Below are 13,299 nucleotides of genomic sequence, written 5' to 3' on the forward strand. Positions count from 1 at the left end.
TACTCTTTCCACTCTTCTCCCTCTACTGGAATACTGATATTCATGACAAGCTATAAGGTATTTCACTAGAGGGAGCATAGTTAAGGAAAGGCATGCCTCTTGTGCAGAATACAGCCCTGGCTCTTTCTGGAGAAGAAAGAAGGAAAGGGAAAGATGTAGTCAGAGGAGTGAGAGAGGATTTGAACAAAGGCTCAGCCAATTTTAGGAGGATATAAAGAAACCAAAGCCAACACATTCCTAATTCAGTGGATCTGAGTTTCTTGCTGCTCAAATGACTTCAGTCCTTTGGGGTTGATAATGGAGAATCTCTGTTACCAACCCTGTAATTTACACAGATAAGTATACTGTACTTACTGCTTTTCAAGTTTATTAAAATGTTGTATTGGGACTGGTGGTTTTTTCCAAGTAAAAATGGTTGTGTGGGATCTTGTATCTTAGAAATGTTTTGGGTAGTTTTTGCCTTTTTACATTAAACTGGATTTAATGTTGGAAAGGTCAACTTTTTGTTTTGTTTTTGTACATTGTGACACCTTTGGCCTTTGAACAAAACATTTTATGAGTGCAAAGAATCCTTTCTGTAAAGAGAGACTTGTTACCCTTGGCATCTACTGAGAACATCCCTAAATTTGGGTGATGAGATAAGACCACATTTTAAATACGTCCTTGGAAGGGATGAAATGCACAGAATTTGCAGTACTTCACCTCTGACAGCCCAGTTCTTAAGCCATATACAATCTAGTTGGCGGTGACAGTTTTTTTCCACAAGAGTGTTTTCATGAATTGTTTCCCCTACTTTCTACTTTTCTCACATACTCAGTGAAATTACTATCTTATGTTCACCCTGGTGCCCAGTAGAGTGCCTGGTCTGTAGCAGGCAATCAGGAATTGTTGGATACATTGAATACTCATTACTCAAGCCATATACAATGAATATTACTTCAGTTTGCAGACAGTGAAGTTCCTCAGAGTTACAAGGCATCATCAGAAATGTACTGGCAGAATCTCTGATTGATATTATACAGGCATAATACTATATTAAAATAGCATTAAGTGAATATAAATTGTATTGCCCTGGTGTGGTGGCTCATGCCTGTAATCTCAACACTTTTGGAGGCCAAGGCAGGAGGACTGCTTGAGCTCAGGAGTTTGAGACCAGCCTGGGCAACACTGTGAGACCTTGTCATCTCCACAGACACAAACACACAAAAAATTTATATATATTTATGTTCTTTTTATAATTTGGTGGTATGGAAAGGGAAGATTATCTAGGTAAGAGGTCATCAAGTTCTTTACTGTGGGCCTGTAGATAATACAGCTAAGTATTGGGTTTCTGTTGTACTCTTGTTTATAAACAGTGTGCTTTGCATAAGGAACGCTTTTAAAAGTTGCCAAAATTCAAATATCAGATGCACTGTCTCAGCTTGTTGTTTTGACTTTTTTTGGTGACTCATTCCAACTTTAAGGAAACCTCTAACAACCGTGGATATCAGAACATTTCTAGGAATTAGGACTTTTTTATGGGTGAAGAAAGAGTGGATAAAATGCATTGTCTGCAGCAAAAGAGAATTGGTTGGAGAAATACCAGGAAATGCCTGTCAATCTCTTGTCTGCACATCCTCTTCAGTTTGATAGTAAGTTTCCTAAAGGATTTAGCTGAATTGCTCAGTTTGATATAAGACATTTATTTATAGTGCTTATTGATGAGATTCCTCAATGATTGATAGCTGCTATTAGTTTTGAGTATTGAGGAACTCAGTAATTGGTAGCTGCTATTCGTAATAATTTCCCTTAGTAACGATCATAATGCCAAGAGGATACTTAATATTTTTCATTTTAAGCCTGGTTGTGTTTTATTAAACCAATCAAAAACTTTGAAGAAAGAAAGAGGTATCAAGCAGGAATTGGGAACGAAGTTGAAGTACTCTTAAGTTGCTGTATTGATCCCCATTGGCTAGAAGTCATATTAGTGAATCTTGAAGTCGTTTCACATCCAAAAGGGGAAAATCAAGCAATGTCTTGAGGAAGTAGGACCATACTTCATGTTTGCCATTCTCCTTATTTTTGTTCTCACTTTGTACTTTCAGGGATCTGAAGAGCTGTACTTAACAAGCAAGCGCCCTTTTTTATCTATGTGGCTTGGTGGCTGCAAGCTTTTCTTTTCAATGGTAGCTTCAAATGCCGTTAAAATCCAAATTTTCGTTTTTCTTAAGTGTAGAATTTCAAAATTCCAAGTAATAAATTATGTACTTTAGGAAAACAGAGATTGGATGTTTTCATGTAATTATTCAGATTTGCAGTGATTTGGCGTGAATGAAAAATTGAAAATCTGCACAGGGGTCATCTAAGCTATGTTAAAAGTTAGTAGGGAACTATATTCCTGTCAAGGGAATTATATGTTTTACTCCTGTGCATTTTTCTCATTGATAGTCTTATGGAGGAAGTTAAAGCTTTAGAAATGATTTTTAAAATTAAATCTTTCCAATCATTTCTACTATTTTGGTTATTTTGATAAGGACAGGAAGTAACCATGGTTGTACTTTTTGGACTTGTTTGCATGCAATGCATGAAAAAATTTTACAGACTTATTTCTAAATCTTTCTAAAATAAAAGTGTGTGTATGTATATGTGTATGTGTGTGTGTCTATGTGTGTGTGTGTGCTTTTAAATTTTGAACCCCAAACCCTCTTTACCAGTCCCACCTTATGTTTGGGTTGCAGTAACATTTCTTTATTAATTTTTATGCTTATGTAAACTTTTCTGTGTTTCTGCAAGTTGGACCAACAAAGAAGTTGGCCACCTCTGTCACACCAGATGTTTGAGGTTAAAAAAAAAAAAATAAAAAAATAATAATAATTACACTTCCTCCCCATCTAGTCAGAGAAAGCACTTGGGAGCAAGCATCTCTGACACACATTACAGGAGATGATATTACTGCAGTGTGAAACATGCTGATCAGAATCATTGTTTTTGTCTTGGCTTCAAATGTTCACATCAATTTGAGAAAATAGTAATACCAACACTTACTGAAAGTGTTTGGTGTGGTCTGCTACTGTTTCAAGTATTTTGAATGCTTTAGGTCATTAAGTAGCCTTTTATTTTGCCATCTGTAGCCTGTCGCTAAGCAAATATTGTGTGTGTTGGGGAAGGATGCTAAGTTTTGTAGGCCAATGCTTAATTTAGTGAACAAAATTTGACCGAAAACAGTATTTTCTAAACATGTTTTGTAGGAATTCCTTATATTCTCCTACTCCCTGGGGTCTCGTCCTGTCCAAGAAAAGACAACCATAAAGAGAGAAGGACTAACAACTCAAGTTAAAAATGAATCAGATTTTTATTTTTGGGGTGAATGAATCACTTCCAGGAGCAGTGGAAACCCAGAAACTTGGGGTGGTGCTTCTAAAATATGTACACAGGTTAAAGCTCCTCTCGGTTTGTTTCACTCTCCTCCATTCCCTCGCATACTGATCTCATGGTCTCTCTTTGCTGGACGAATTCAAGTTCCCCGGGCGCACAATGTGACTTCCAATTGCGGGTCGGGGGCACACATGTGGGCGGCGTGGCGTGCACACGGTACTTCGTCCTGACACCTGGGCAGACACCTGGGCGGCACTTCCCCGCCAGCCCAAGGTCCCCTGCATGCCCGGCGTCCGCTCTGCCGCGGCTTCCCATTCATGCTTTTGACAACTGCGCGGCAGCCTGCAAGCTGAGGGCAAAGTGCCCCCTGCACCAGCCTCTCCTGCGCTGCCCTGGGGCCGGCCGGCCGGCTCCTCCATAGGTGGCTGCATTTCCGACTTCGCCCTGGCTCCAGTCCGGGGGCTTGACGTGCAAACTTCGCCGGAGCGAGCTGAGAGGGAGGGACCGGCAAGTGGGAGGAGGCGGCGGGAGGCGCCTCCGCTTAAGGGAGCCGGCCGGGCGCCGCCGCTCGGACGGACGCGCGGACGGAAGGAAGGAGCGGGGCAGCCGGGCCGGGCCCGGGGATGCGAGCGGCCGAAGGGTGGGCAACTGGAGGTCCTGGGGTGCGTCTCGGGCTTCCCCGCGCGGGCTGTCGTGGTGGGGCGCGGCGCTGGAGCGGGGCCGCTCCGGCGCTGGCCTCCGCGGCAGGTCCCTGGGCAGAGGCAAGCAGGGGACCCAGCGCCGCGGTGGCGGGCCGCCTGCTGCCCGTCCCCTCCCTCGGGCGGCCGCGAGAGTCGAAAGCGAAAGCTAGCCCGCGCCGTGGACTTTGCGCCCGGGGCGGGGGGTGGCCTCCAGGAGGCGGGCTTGGGGGGCTGGGCGGCCAGGGGGGCGCTGTCAGCGTGCCCCACCCGGTCCACGGGCCGCGCACGCCGCCGGAACTCCCCGGCGCCTCCTTAAAAAGCGGCCCCCGCGCGACTCTTTCCCCCTTTTTTTTTGTTACATTGTAGGAGCGGAAAGAATGTCGGAGCGGGCCGCAGATGACGTCAGGGGGGAGCCGCGCCGCGCGGCGGCGGCGGGCGGAGCAGCGGCCGCGGCCGCCCGGCAGCAGCAGCAGCAGCCTCCGCAGCCCCAGCGGCAGCAGCAGCCGCCACCGCCGCCGCCACGGCGCCCACGGCCGGAGGACTGCGGGCCCGGCGCCGCCTCCACCTCGGCGGCCGCAATGGCGACGGTCGGGGAGCGCAGGCCTCTACCCAGTCCTGAAGTGATGCTGGGACAGTCGTGGAATCTGTGGGTTGAGGCTTCCAAACTTCCTGGAAAGGACGGTGAGTGTCCACGCCCTCCTACCCCCCTTCACCCTCTCGCGACCCCCTCGTGTCTCCTCCCCTCCCCCCGCCCCCGTCCTGTGACCCGCCCCCTCGAGGGGCAGAGATGCTATCGTTTGCTGGGTTGCGGAACGCGGAGGTGCCCACACCTACCCCGTGCGTGCGTGAGCGTGCGTCACACTCCCGGCCACTGACCTGCCTCTCCCCTCCTCCTGTGTGTGTGTATCTCCTAGGGACAGAATTGGACGAAAGTTTCAAGGAGTTTGGGAAAAACCGAGAAGTCATGGGGCTCTGTCGGGAAGGTGAGTCCAGCCCCCCTGATGGAGTTTGTACGAACCCCTGGGAAGTTTCCTTGACACTTCACTGGGGCCGGGAACTTCAGCCCACCATACCGACTCCCCGACTCCCCCACTCCCCCGTTCCTACGAAGATGCTGCCTGAGGAGAGGTGGGAGGGAGGGGGCAGAGCGCTTGGAAAGTTTGGTTTGGGTGCCTCCTGTAATAAGGAGCATCCGGAATCCTTCTGTGGCCAGGCAGGAGCAGCATTATTGGTGATGAGTGCTGGGAACCGGCGGGAAGTTTAACCTGGATCTCTGCATTTCTGATCTCCTTATGGAGAAACACGAGTATAGGAAGGAATTCTCAGCTTTGAAACCTTTCCACGAATGCTTTGGGGACATTTTTTGTTGGCAGTCGAAACGAATTTTGAACTTAAAGATGCTGCTTTATCTATGCAGTCTTATTTCTGTAGGATTTAAGGCACAAGTTGAGGATGCTACAAAGAGATCATCATAACCCGGAGTGCAATTCGATCACATTTTTTTGCGAGCTGCCAAGATCCGGGGGAAAGCAAGCCAGAATTTTATTTGGTAAAACAAGCCTTTACTGCCCGTAGCTAGTGAAATCAGGGTCTAATTATTTGTTAGTTTTAAACTGTTTGTTAAAAAGATACACTAGGGAAATAGCTGTAGCTAAAGGTATGTCTCCAAATGAAAGTCAGGCCAGGTATCTGGAAACTGTCAGACTTTTTCTTGAGATTTTCTTTTTCTGTCAATAGTCAGCTTTTGCTGTCTAATACCTGCATTAGGCCTGGGCACGCCGTGGTCAGAAAGGACTTCTGAAGTTCAGTGAACTTTGGGTTCAGTTTCAAGTCATTCTTTCAGTGACTTAGGACAAGGCTTTGAGTGAGATTTGGACCCGGAATACTGAGTTTATAGTCCCCGAATGCAGTTTTATTTCTCACTTGTAGCCGTTTATTTTGGCAGAATTTTTGTCTGTGGCCCAAGAATAGGTAGAACTTTGGCAACTGGAGCATTTTTAAGTCCAAAGTTTGCCCATTGTTACTGTCTTCACATTTCCTTCTTGTTTTTCACACCTGCTTTTTCTTCACTTAACTCTGTTTCAGTTTTTTTGAATTGGCCACTTCTTGGTCTCTTGGCACTGGGAGGAAGAGTAAGACCAGTGAAAGCCCGATGAGAGCTTCCAATTGGAACAGATTATAGAACAAATTAGTTGATTTTTAAAATGAGAATTGCTGTTTGAGGGTAAAGGAAAGCAAGGGAAAGCACAGGACTTGTTGATGATGTTGCAATAGGAAAAATCAGTTGCTAGTCCGGTTTTAGTGCTGAATTGGCAGCCTGCCTGGGCTTAAAAAGTTAAAATCACTAGGTGGCAACTCATAGGAAGTAGTTGGAGTAGGGCTTTAGAGGACCTGACCCACTCTTGTTCTTAGTTTTCATTCTCTGGGTGTGGATACATATCCCATAAAATCTTTCTAAATCTGTGGGAAAACAAGATTCTAATTATCAATAATTCTGCTGTAAAGGATGAGTTAAGTGTATTAATGTTACACTGGGTGCCTTGAGCTGGACAGGGATCCAACCAAATTAAGGGGACTGTATCTAATTTTTGCTGTATGTGTTATTTTCTGTTGGGATACATTTATCAGCATGTTTTCCATGAAGATTTAAGACCTTAAACTACCTGCTTTGAGGCACAAAAGGGACATGAATCTTGTTAGTGTTTTTATTTTGTTTTGTTTTGTTTTTTTGAGAAGGAGTCTCGCTCTGTCGCCAGGCTGGAGTGTAGTGGTGTGATCTTGGCTCCGTGCAACCTCCACCTCCTGGGTTCAAGCGATTCTCCTGCTTCGGCCTCCCTAGTAGCTGGGACTACAGGCAGCAGGCCACCACGCCCAGCTGATTTTTTGTGTTTTAGTAGAGACGGGGTTTCACCGTGTTGACCAGGATGGTCTTGATCTCCTGATCTCGTGATCCGCCTGCCTCGGCCTCCCAAAGTGCTGGGATTACAGGTGTGAGTCACCGCGCCCGGCACTTATTAGTGTTTTTTTAAGGGTTCCCCTCCTCCCCCTTTTAAAGCTGCTGTAACCATTTAGAGGATACTGTAGCTACCAGGCCACTTGGAACTTATGCCTGAATCGAGGCTGAAGTTTTAAATTCAGTCAGTTCTTCATTTGTTTGTGACTTTGTGGATTTTCTGGGGATATTTTAAAATCCAAGTTTGAGGATGTCCGGCACTCACTCAGTGGACCTTTATGTTCTCGTAACAGACCGTTATAGGCTGCTTCAGAAATGAAAATACATTTAATATTATCAAAACTTACTAGACCATTATTCATTGTCTGGATAAAATCTGCTACTAAGAAAAGATGTTTTGAAGTTAAATCCATACTGATTCCTCTGTCTGGTCTCGAGCTCCTGACCTCAGGTGATTCTCCCGCCTCGGCCTCCCCAAAGAGCTGGGATTACAGGCATGAGCCACCACCCTCACCAGAAACTCCTCATCTTGAAAGATCTCTAGGAATATGCACTTGACTTGAATTCTCCAATTTGCAATTTTGGACCTAGGGGTTATAAAGCCTGGGTGTGAGAGAAAGCTGCTTAACCTTGCATTAGTTGTTTCATCTTTCCGAATATACTTTCCCTCTTTGGAAGATAATAATACCAACTTCCCAAGGTTATTGTAGGAGTTGAAATTAAATTAGATAACATGTGAATGACTCAGTACACACTAATTCCTTTTAACTCTTCCGACTGCTGATAACCTTAGGCCTGACTTCTTAGTTCTATATTTCTAGGTATGGGGTTTTTTAATCTTTGACCTTTGAAAAGGCTTCAGGGGATTGTAGTTCCGCTGAAATTGTATGCAAAATAATGTGTCAGTTTTCTAGGGTAGGTGTTCACAGCTTCTCTTGGATTCTCAAAAGGATCATTTACATGTCCCCACCCCTAAAATTCAAAACTGCTAAGCCAGGCACTCTGCCTGTTTTTTCTTTTCACTAATTCTTGTAACTTACTTTGACCAACTCCTATCAGGCAAGACTACCCAAGGGTTAATGCTGTGGCAGAAGTTTGGAACTCTTGATTTAGATAGAGGGAAATTATTTGTGGTTTTGGTAGGAAACCTACCCAAGGCAAGACTACCCAAGGGTTAATATTGTGGCAGAAAGTTGGAAGTCTTGATTTAGATGGAGGGAAATTATTTATGGTTTAGGTAGTATATCATCCCTCTTCTGCCATTTAGCACAAGTAGGCAAATATTAAGACAAAATTTGGTTATCGTTCAGAGGTCAACCTAGTTTCGTTTGCATTCTTGTATTTGTATTGCCTTATTCTTGTTCTATAATTTGTAGTAGTAGTTGTTAGCATGATTAATTTTGGTGGGAAGAAATTGGTAATACATTTTGACTTTTTGTTGTTGTTGTTGAGACGGAGTCTCGCTGTGTCACCGGGGTTGGAGTGCAATGTCATGGGCACGATCTCGGCTCACTGCAACTTCCACCTCCAGGATTCAAGCGATTCTCCTACCTCAGCCTCCCAAGTAGCTGGGATTACAGGCGGCACCTGCCACCATGCCTGGCTAATTTTTGTCTTTTTAGTAGAGACGGGGTTTCACCATGTTGGCCAGGCTGGTCTTGAACTCCTGACCTGAGGTGATCCACCCACCTCAGCCTCCCACGGTGTTGGGATGACAGGTATGAGCCACTGCGCCTGGTTGACGTTTTTGAAATGATTAAACTCAAAAGACAAATTACTGTTTTTTTCCCCAAGGTGATTTGTGAAATTCTGGACTTCCACAGATTTTGGATTTGTGAAACTTAACAAAATTGTGTTTAGATTGAATTAATTGGTACTAATAACTGATTAGGATTTCTATATTAGTGCCTGAAAATTTAGAGACCCTTAAAAAATAAAAACTTTAAATGCCTTAGTTTCACAGCAGATTTTAAAACCTGTATGGTGTCATTGTAGGAGTCAGTAATGGAATTGGAAAAAGATGTCATCTTTGGGAAGCTGTCCATAACTTCTCTAAGGCTAATTGTTGTATGGTATGGAAGTACTCTACTTTTTCTTTCTGCACTGCATTGTGTGATGGCTCATTGTTTAGAGAGTAAGTTCCCTGAGGGCAGGGGTGTTGTTGATGAAGGCATATTCAGCTCTTGCACACCATTGTGCTTGTAAATATTTGCCCCAAAAGTGAATGAGTAGAGTTACTAGGAAGATTGAATTGAGTCACTCTAGTGTGTGGTTCAAATGACCAATTTTTCATTGTATTGTGACTGCAAAAAAGATAGTATTCTGTGTGCTTGTGTGTTTAGGGGGTGTTGCTGTATGGCTCCGGGGGAGGCCAGAAGCTTTCAGCACTTTTTGTTTCTCTGTCCTTAATATAATGCTCCATTTACACTTTCCAGGAAGGGTGCAGACAGGACATCACCTCTCTTATCTCTGATATTTAGGCAAAGAAGTAGAATGGCAACCCAGTGTGATGTCTATACTTGATGATGGGTGATTTCCTTCTCAATAATTAACCTGACGGTGATTGAGCCTGGGGCAAGATGGAAAACTGTGTGGTTAGCACCTATAGACAACTAGAGTTCAAAAAAAAAAAAAACCCAAAACAAGCTTGCTAGGGAGTTGGATAGCCTCAGTAAACACAGACTGAGTCAACACAGTACCACCTTTTTTCTTTCCTAGGGGAAAAAAATGATTCATGGTTAATTAATGGAAAACAAATAGGTGTTTGTGAAGTATTTTACTGTTAAAGGCACATTGTAGGTATAATTTCCTCTCCCTGAAATAGAGAGCATTTCTATTTTTCTCTAGGGTTTCTTTTGTCTGCTTTTCTCCTCAACTGTTTCTTATGGACAATTTGAAACATACAAAGTAGAGAAAATATTGTAATGATCCTTCTTGTATCCATCACACAGTTTCAACAAATGAGTCATGACCCAATCTTGCTTCACCTCTGCCTTACTCCCCAAAGTGAATTATTTTGAAGCATATCATTTCTTCTGGTTTTGTTTTTCTGCTCACATGGACTTCAACTTACTTCCTGCAAAATGGAGGCTTTTTGTGTTCTGCACCTTTTTTTGAGGCAAGTCAGGCTACCATTTCTGATCCTCTCTGTGGGTGTGTAAAGGTTCTGCAGATGGCAGTACTTGCAGTATGGTTATCTCTTACGTGGAGATATAAACCAAGCCTCAGACAGGAATCGGTAAAATCCAAGTGCCCTGCCTCAGCATCACCTGGTGCTTGCATGTAAGGTGCAGTCAGATGATTTGGTTGCAGGTCACCCACACTTAAGAAACACCTCCATAGATGAGAGTCAGCGTTGCTGTGACAGTGGGCAGCGTCCTTGCTGACAGCTCCTGCACATGACTCCTTACCTGTAAGCTCTTCATTAACCCATAGTTGCAGGAGCCCCCAGAGACCCATAAAGACCCTCCTGTAGCAGGGACTGTTCCCCAATTGCGGCGCGTGGGCCAAATCTTGCCTGCCTGGTTTTTGCATTGCGTTGGTTGAAGTAAAAACTCAAAAGATTTCATGACATGTGAAAATTATATGAGACTTCACTGTCAGTGTCCATAACTAAATTTATTGAAACGTAGCCACGGGCGTTCATTTACTTGTCTGTGGCTGCTTGCTGCATACAGTGAACAGCAGAGTTGACTACACACAGCAAAGACCATATGACCCACCAAGCCCAAAACATTTACTGTTTGGTTCTTTACAGGAAAAGTTTGCTGACCACTATTCTGAGTTCCTTGGTTGATAAAAGGAAACCCAATCTGCAGAATTGCAGAATGTGATCTTATTATTCTTGAACTGTCTATTTTGAAGGGGAGAATCTTCAAAATAATAAAATCCGTTAGTCTTAAACCAAGAGTTCATTCAATAGTAAAGAAACATGTTGAGTTAGAAGGAAATAATGGACAGAAGAAATGGTTTCACATAAGAAGGTTGCTGTCTTTGTCCACTTTTATCATTCACTGTCACTTTTTTATGGCATACACCTGATTGGGAGCAGTTCACATACAGAGCACGAATAGAGCTGTTATTGCCTCAGCTTTCAAGAGCCATGGACCATGAGAATGTTGCCTGAGTTCTATTAAGCCCCTCATGGTACGTAAATATTCAGGAGAAAGAGTCCAGAACTTTCATGGAATTTCCATTCAAATTCTCCAGAATTGCTGCCCCTGAGCTGGTTTAGAGAAGCTGAAGCCTTGTTATAGGTCTTAGGAATTATAGTAAAAATTCACTGGGAAACAAATCTGCATTTTGATTAAGAAGGCAGACAGTGTTCTTTAGGCCCGTATCTTTACAGTTTTGTGCTTACTGGAAAGTAACACCTGGCACAATCCGTGCTGAATTTCTGAACCCTTAACGTTTCACGGTTCATGGAGACCATGCACATGTTTCCATGTGCACAGTAGGATGGGGTTCCCAAGCTGTATCCAATTTACAGTTGTGCTTGGTTCTTGTAAACTCTAATCTCAGGAGGGAAATATGAGGTATTTATGAATCACAATCCTATGATCTAGGTATCACCATTATCTCCATTTTACAGATGAGGAAACTACGGCTCAGAAAAGTGAGGTAGCTCGCTAAGATCACAAAGCATGTAAGAGGCCCTGTAACCCAGATCGGTCTAACTACTCCACAGCTCACACGCTTAACCAGTCTGCTGTTCCGAGCCCTTTCCAGAAGGTACATGGCTTTTCATGAGCTTGAGCAGGTCACCCTAACCTTTGTTTTTCTTATCCTTCTCTGGAAATACTGACCTTTACCAAAAACCATTTTTTAAGTGAAAATATCAGAGCCTTTTCCTTGCTGTGCCTTACAACAGTCAGTGTGTTGTATTTAGTTGTTCTTTTATAAATTTTTTTCTTTGAGGGGGAGGGGAAGTATCTGCAGTTTGCATTAGAAGTAATTGGCTTTTTTAAAAAAGATTAAATGAAAGCTAAGGTTCTAGCAGATAGCAAACACAATCATCTGGGATTTGTGCCATTAAAAAAAAAATCCTTTAGAAAGGGAGAAGTGAAATTTCACTATTTAAATACCATTTCAGTGCAAGATTGCTTTTAATCACATTGATGTTCAAAGTTTTTGTGGCAGTATTTCTAATAAATGTGCCCCTCTGATTATTAAAGTATTTTTTTGATTGAAATTCTAAGGAGAAAAGAAGCCTGTTAGTAGACTTAGCAGTTGGAGTTACTGTACTTTTGAGAAAAAGGCAGAGGGTTACACTTATATTCATCTAGTACAGCAGGGATTATAATAAATGAGCAGAAGAAGCAGAAGAACGATTTTTGCATTTCAGCCACTCATAACGTAAAACTAGATTAAGTGTTCTTGTTCTTCTTTGTATTAAAGACCCGCTAGCATGAAATGTTTTTTTCTCTTATATGTAAGCATATGGCAAGGAAAAAGAAAGCACTAGTTCATTATCAGTTAGATTCACAATGTTAAAACAGAAACTATTTCCCTCCCAGGTTATACAGATGTTTTCCATAATCCTGAACTCCAGTCATGCAACAGAAAAAAAGGTAATGCTTTTAACCAGTGGTCCCCAGGCTTTATATTTCAAACAAGAAAGTTTCAGAAATAATTTGGGGACTCTAGACATATGGTTGCTGGCAATTTATATGTACTTACCTCAAAAAAGTATGAGAACATTGTTTTGAAATAAAGGACAGTCCTTTAATTATGAAAAAGTTTCACTTTAGGAAAGACATGTTACAGTGTCATTATTTTTTTCATTTCATTATGGTCTTCTCAGAGAAGAGTATCTATTTCGGTGTTTGAGTACCATAGCTTTAAATCATTTTTTCCAAGAGTGTGTTCCAGGGAACCCTGTTTCTGTGTGCTCTTAGTTGGTGTTATGCAGAAAAGGGGTTCCATATGGCAAGTTTGCAGAAGTCAGCTTTACACAGAGGCAATTCTGGGAACTCCAGTTCTAGAATTAAGCCTGGGCTCAAATCTAAGCTCTAGTAGGTAAGCAATTTGAAGGAAACTACATAGCTTTACTGAACCTCGCTTGACTCAGGTATGAAATGAGAATAATAGTAGTAACTAATAGGGGTTGGGAGAATTGAATGATATAATGCAGGTTATCAGTAATGAAAGCACAATGTCACAGGCATGCCTCTCTAATCAAGTCATCAGCCAGGACTGTCGAAGGAGCAGCAGAAAGTGAGATGCCAGTTTTTCTTTAGCAGGCAAGGTGTAGGTAGTGAGAGGAAACTCTGGCATGCTCAGGATGACAGAGTGTAGGAAATGAACCACAGT

The 13,299-nt window shown here is 43.1% G+C and overlaps 1 protein-coding gene across 12 annotated transcripts in view; it reads left to right on the forward strand.

The window, feature by feature from the left end:
• ATXN7 (ataxin 7) overlaps positions 1-13,299 on the forward strand; it is a 141,128-nt gene that overhangs the window by 44,222 nt on the left and 83,607 nt on the right. For 7 of the 12 annotated variants that reach the window (XM_015130473.3, XM_077994222.1, XM_077994216.1 and 4 more), the window contains 2 exons: positions 4,401-4,715; positions 4,949-5,017. In XM_015130473.3, coding sequence (XP_014985959.3) covers positions 4,412-4,715; positions 4,949-5,017 — 373 coding nt within the window. In that variant the 5' untranslated portion in view covers positions 4,401-4,411. Of the gene's footprint in view, positions 1-3,869; positions 4,017-4,400; positions 4,716-4,948; positions 5,018-13,299 lie in introns of those variants that run through there. The other 5 variants (XM_077994219.1, XM_077994224.1, XM_077994218.1 and 2 more) reach the window with 4 other exon arrangements.

This window comes from Macaca mulatta, chromosome 2 (genome assembly GCF_049350105.2).
Source record: "Macaca mulatta isolate MMU2019108-1 chromosome 2, T2T-MMU8v2.0, whole genome shotgun sequence".
NCBI lineage: Eukaryota > Metazoa > Chordata > Mammalia > Primates > Cercopithecidae > Macaca > Macaca mulatta.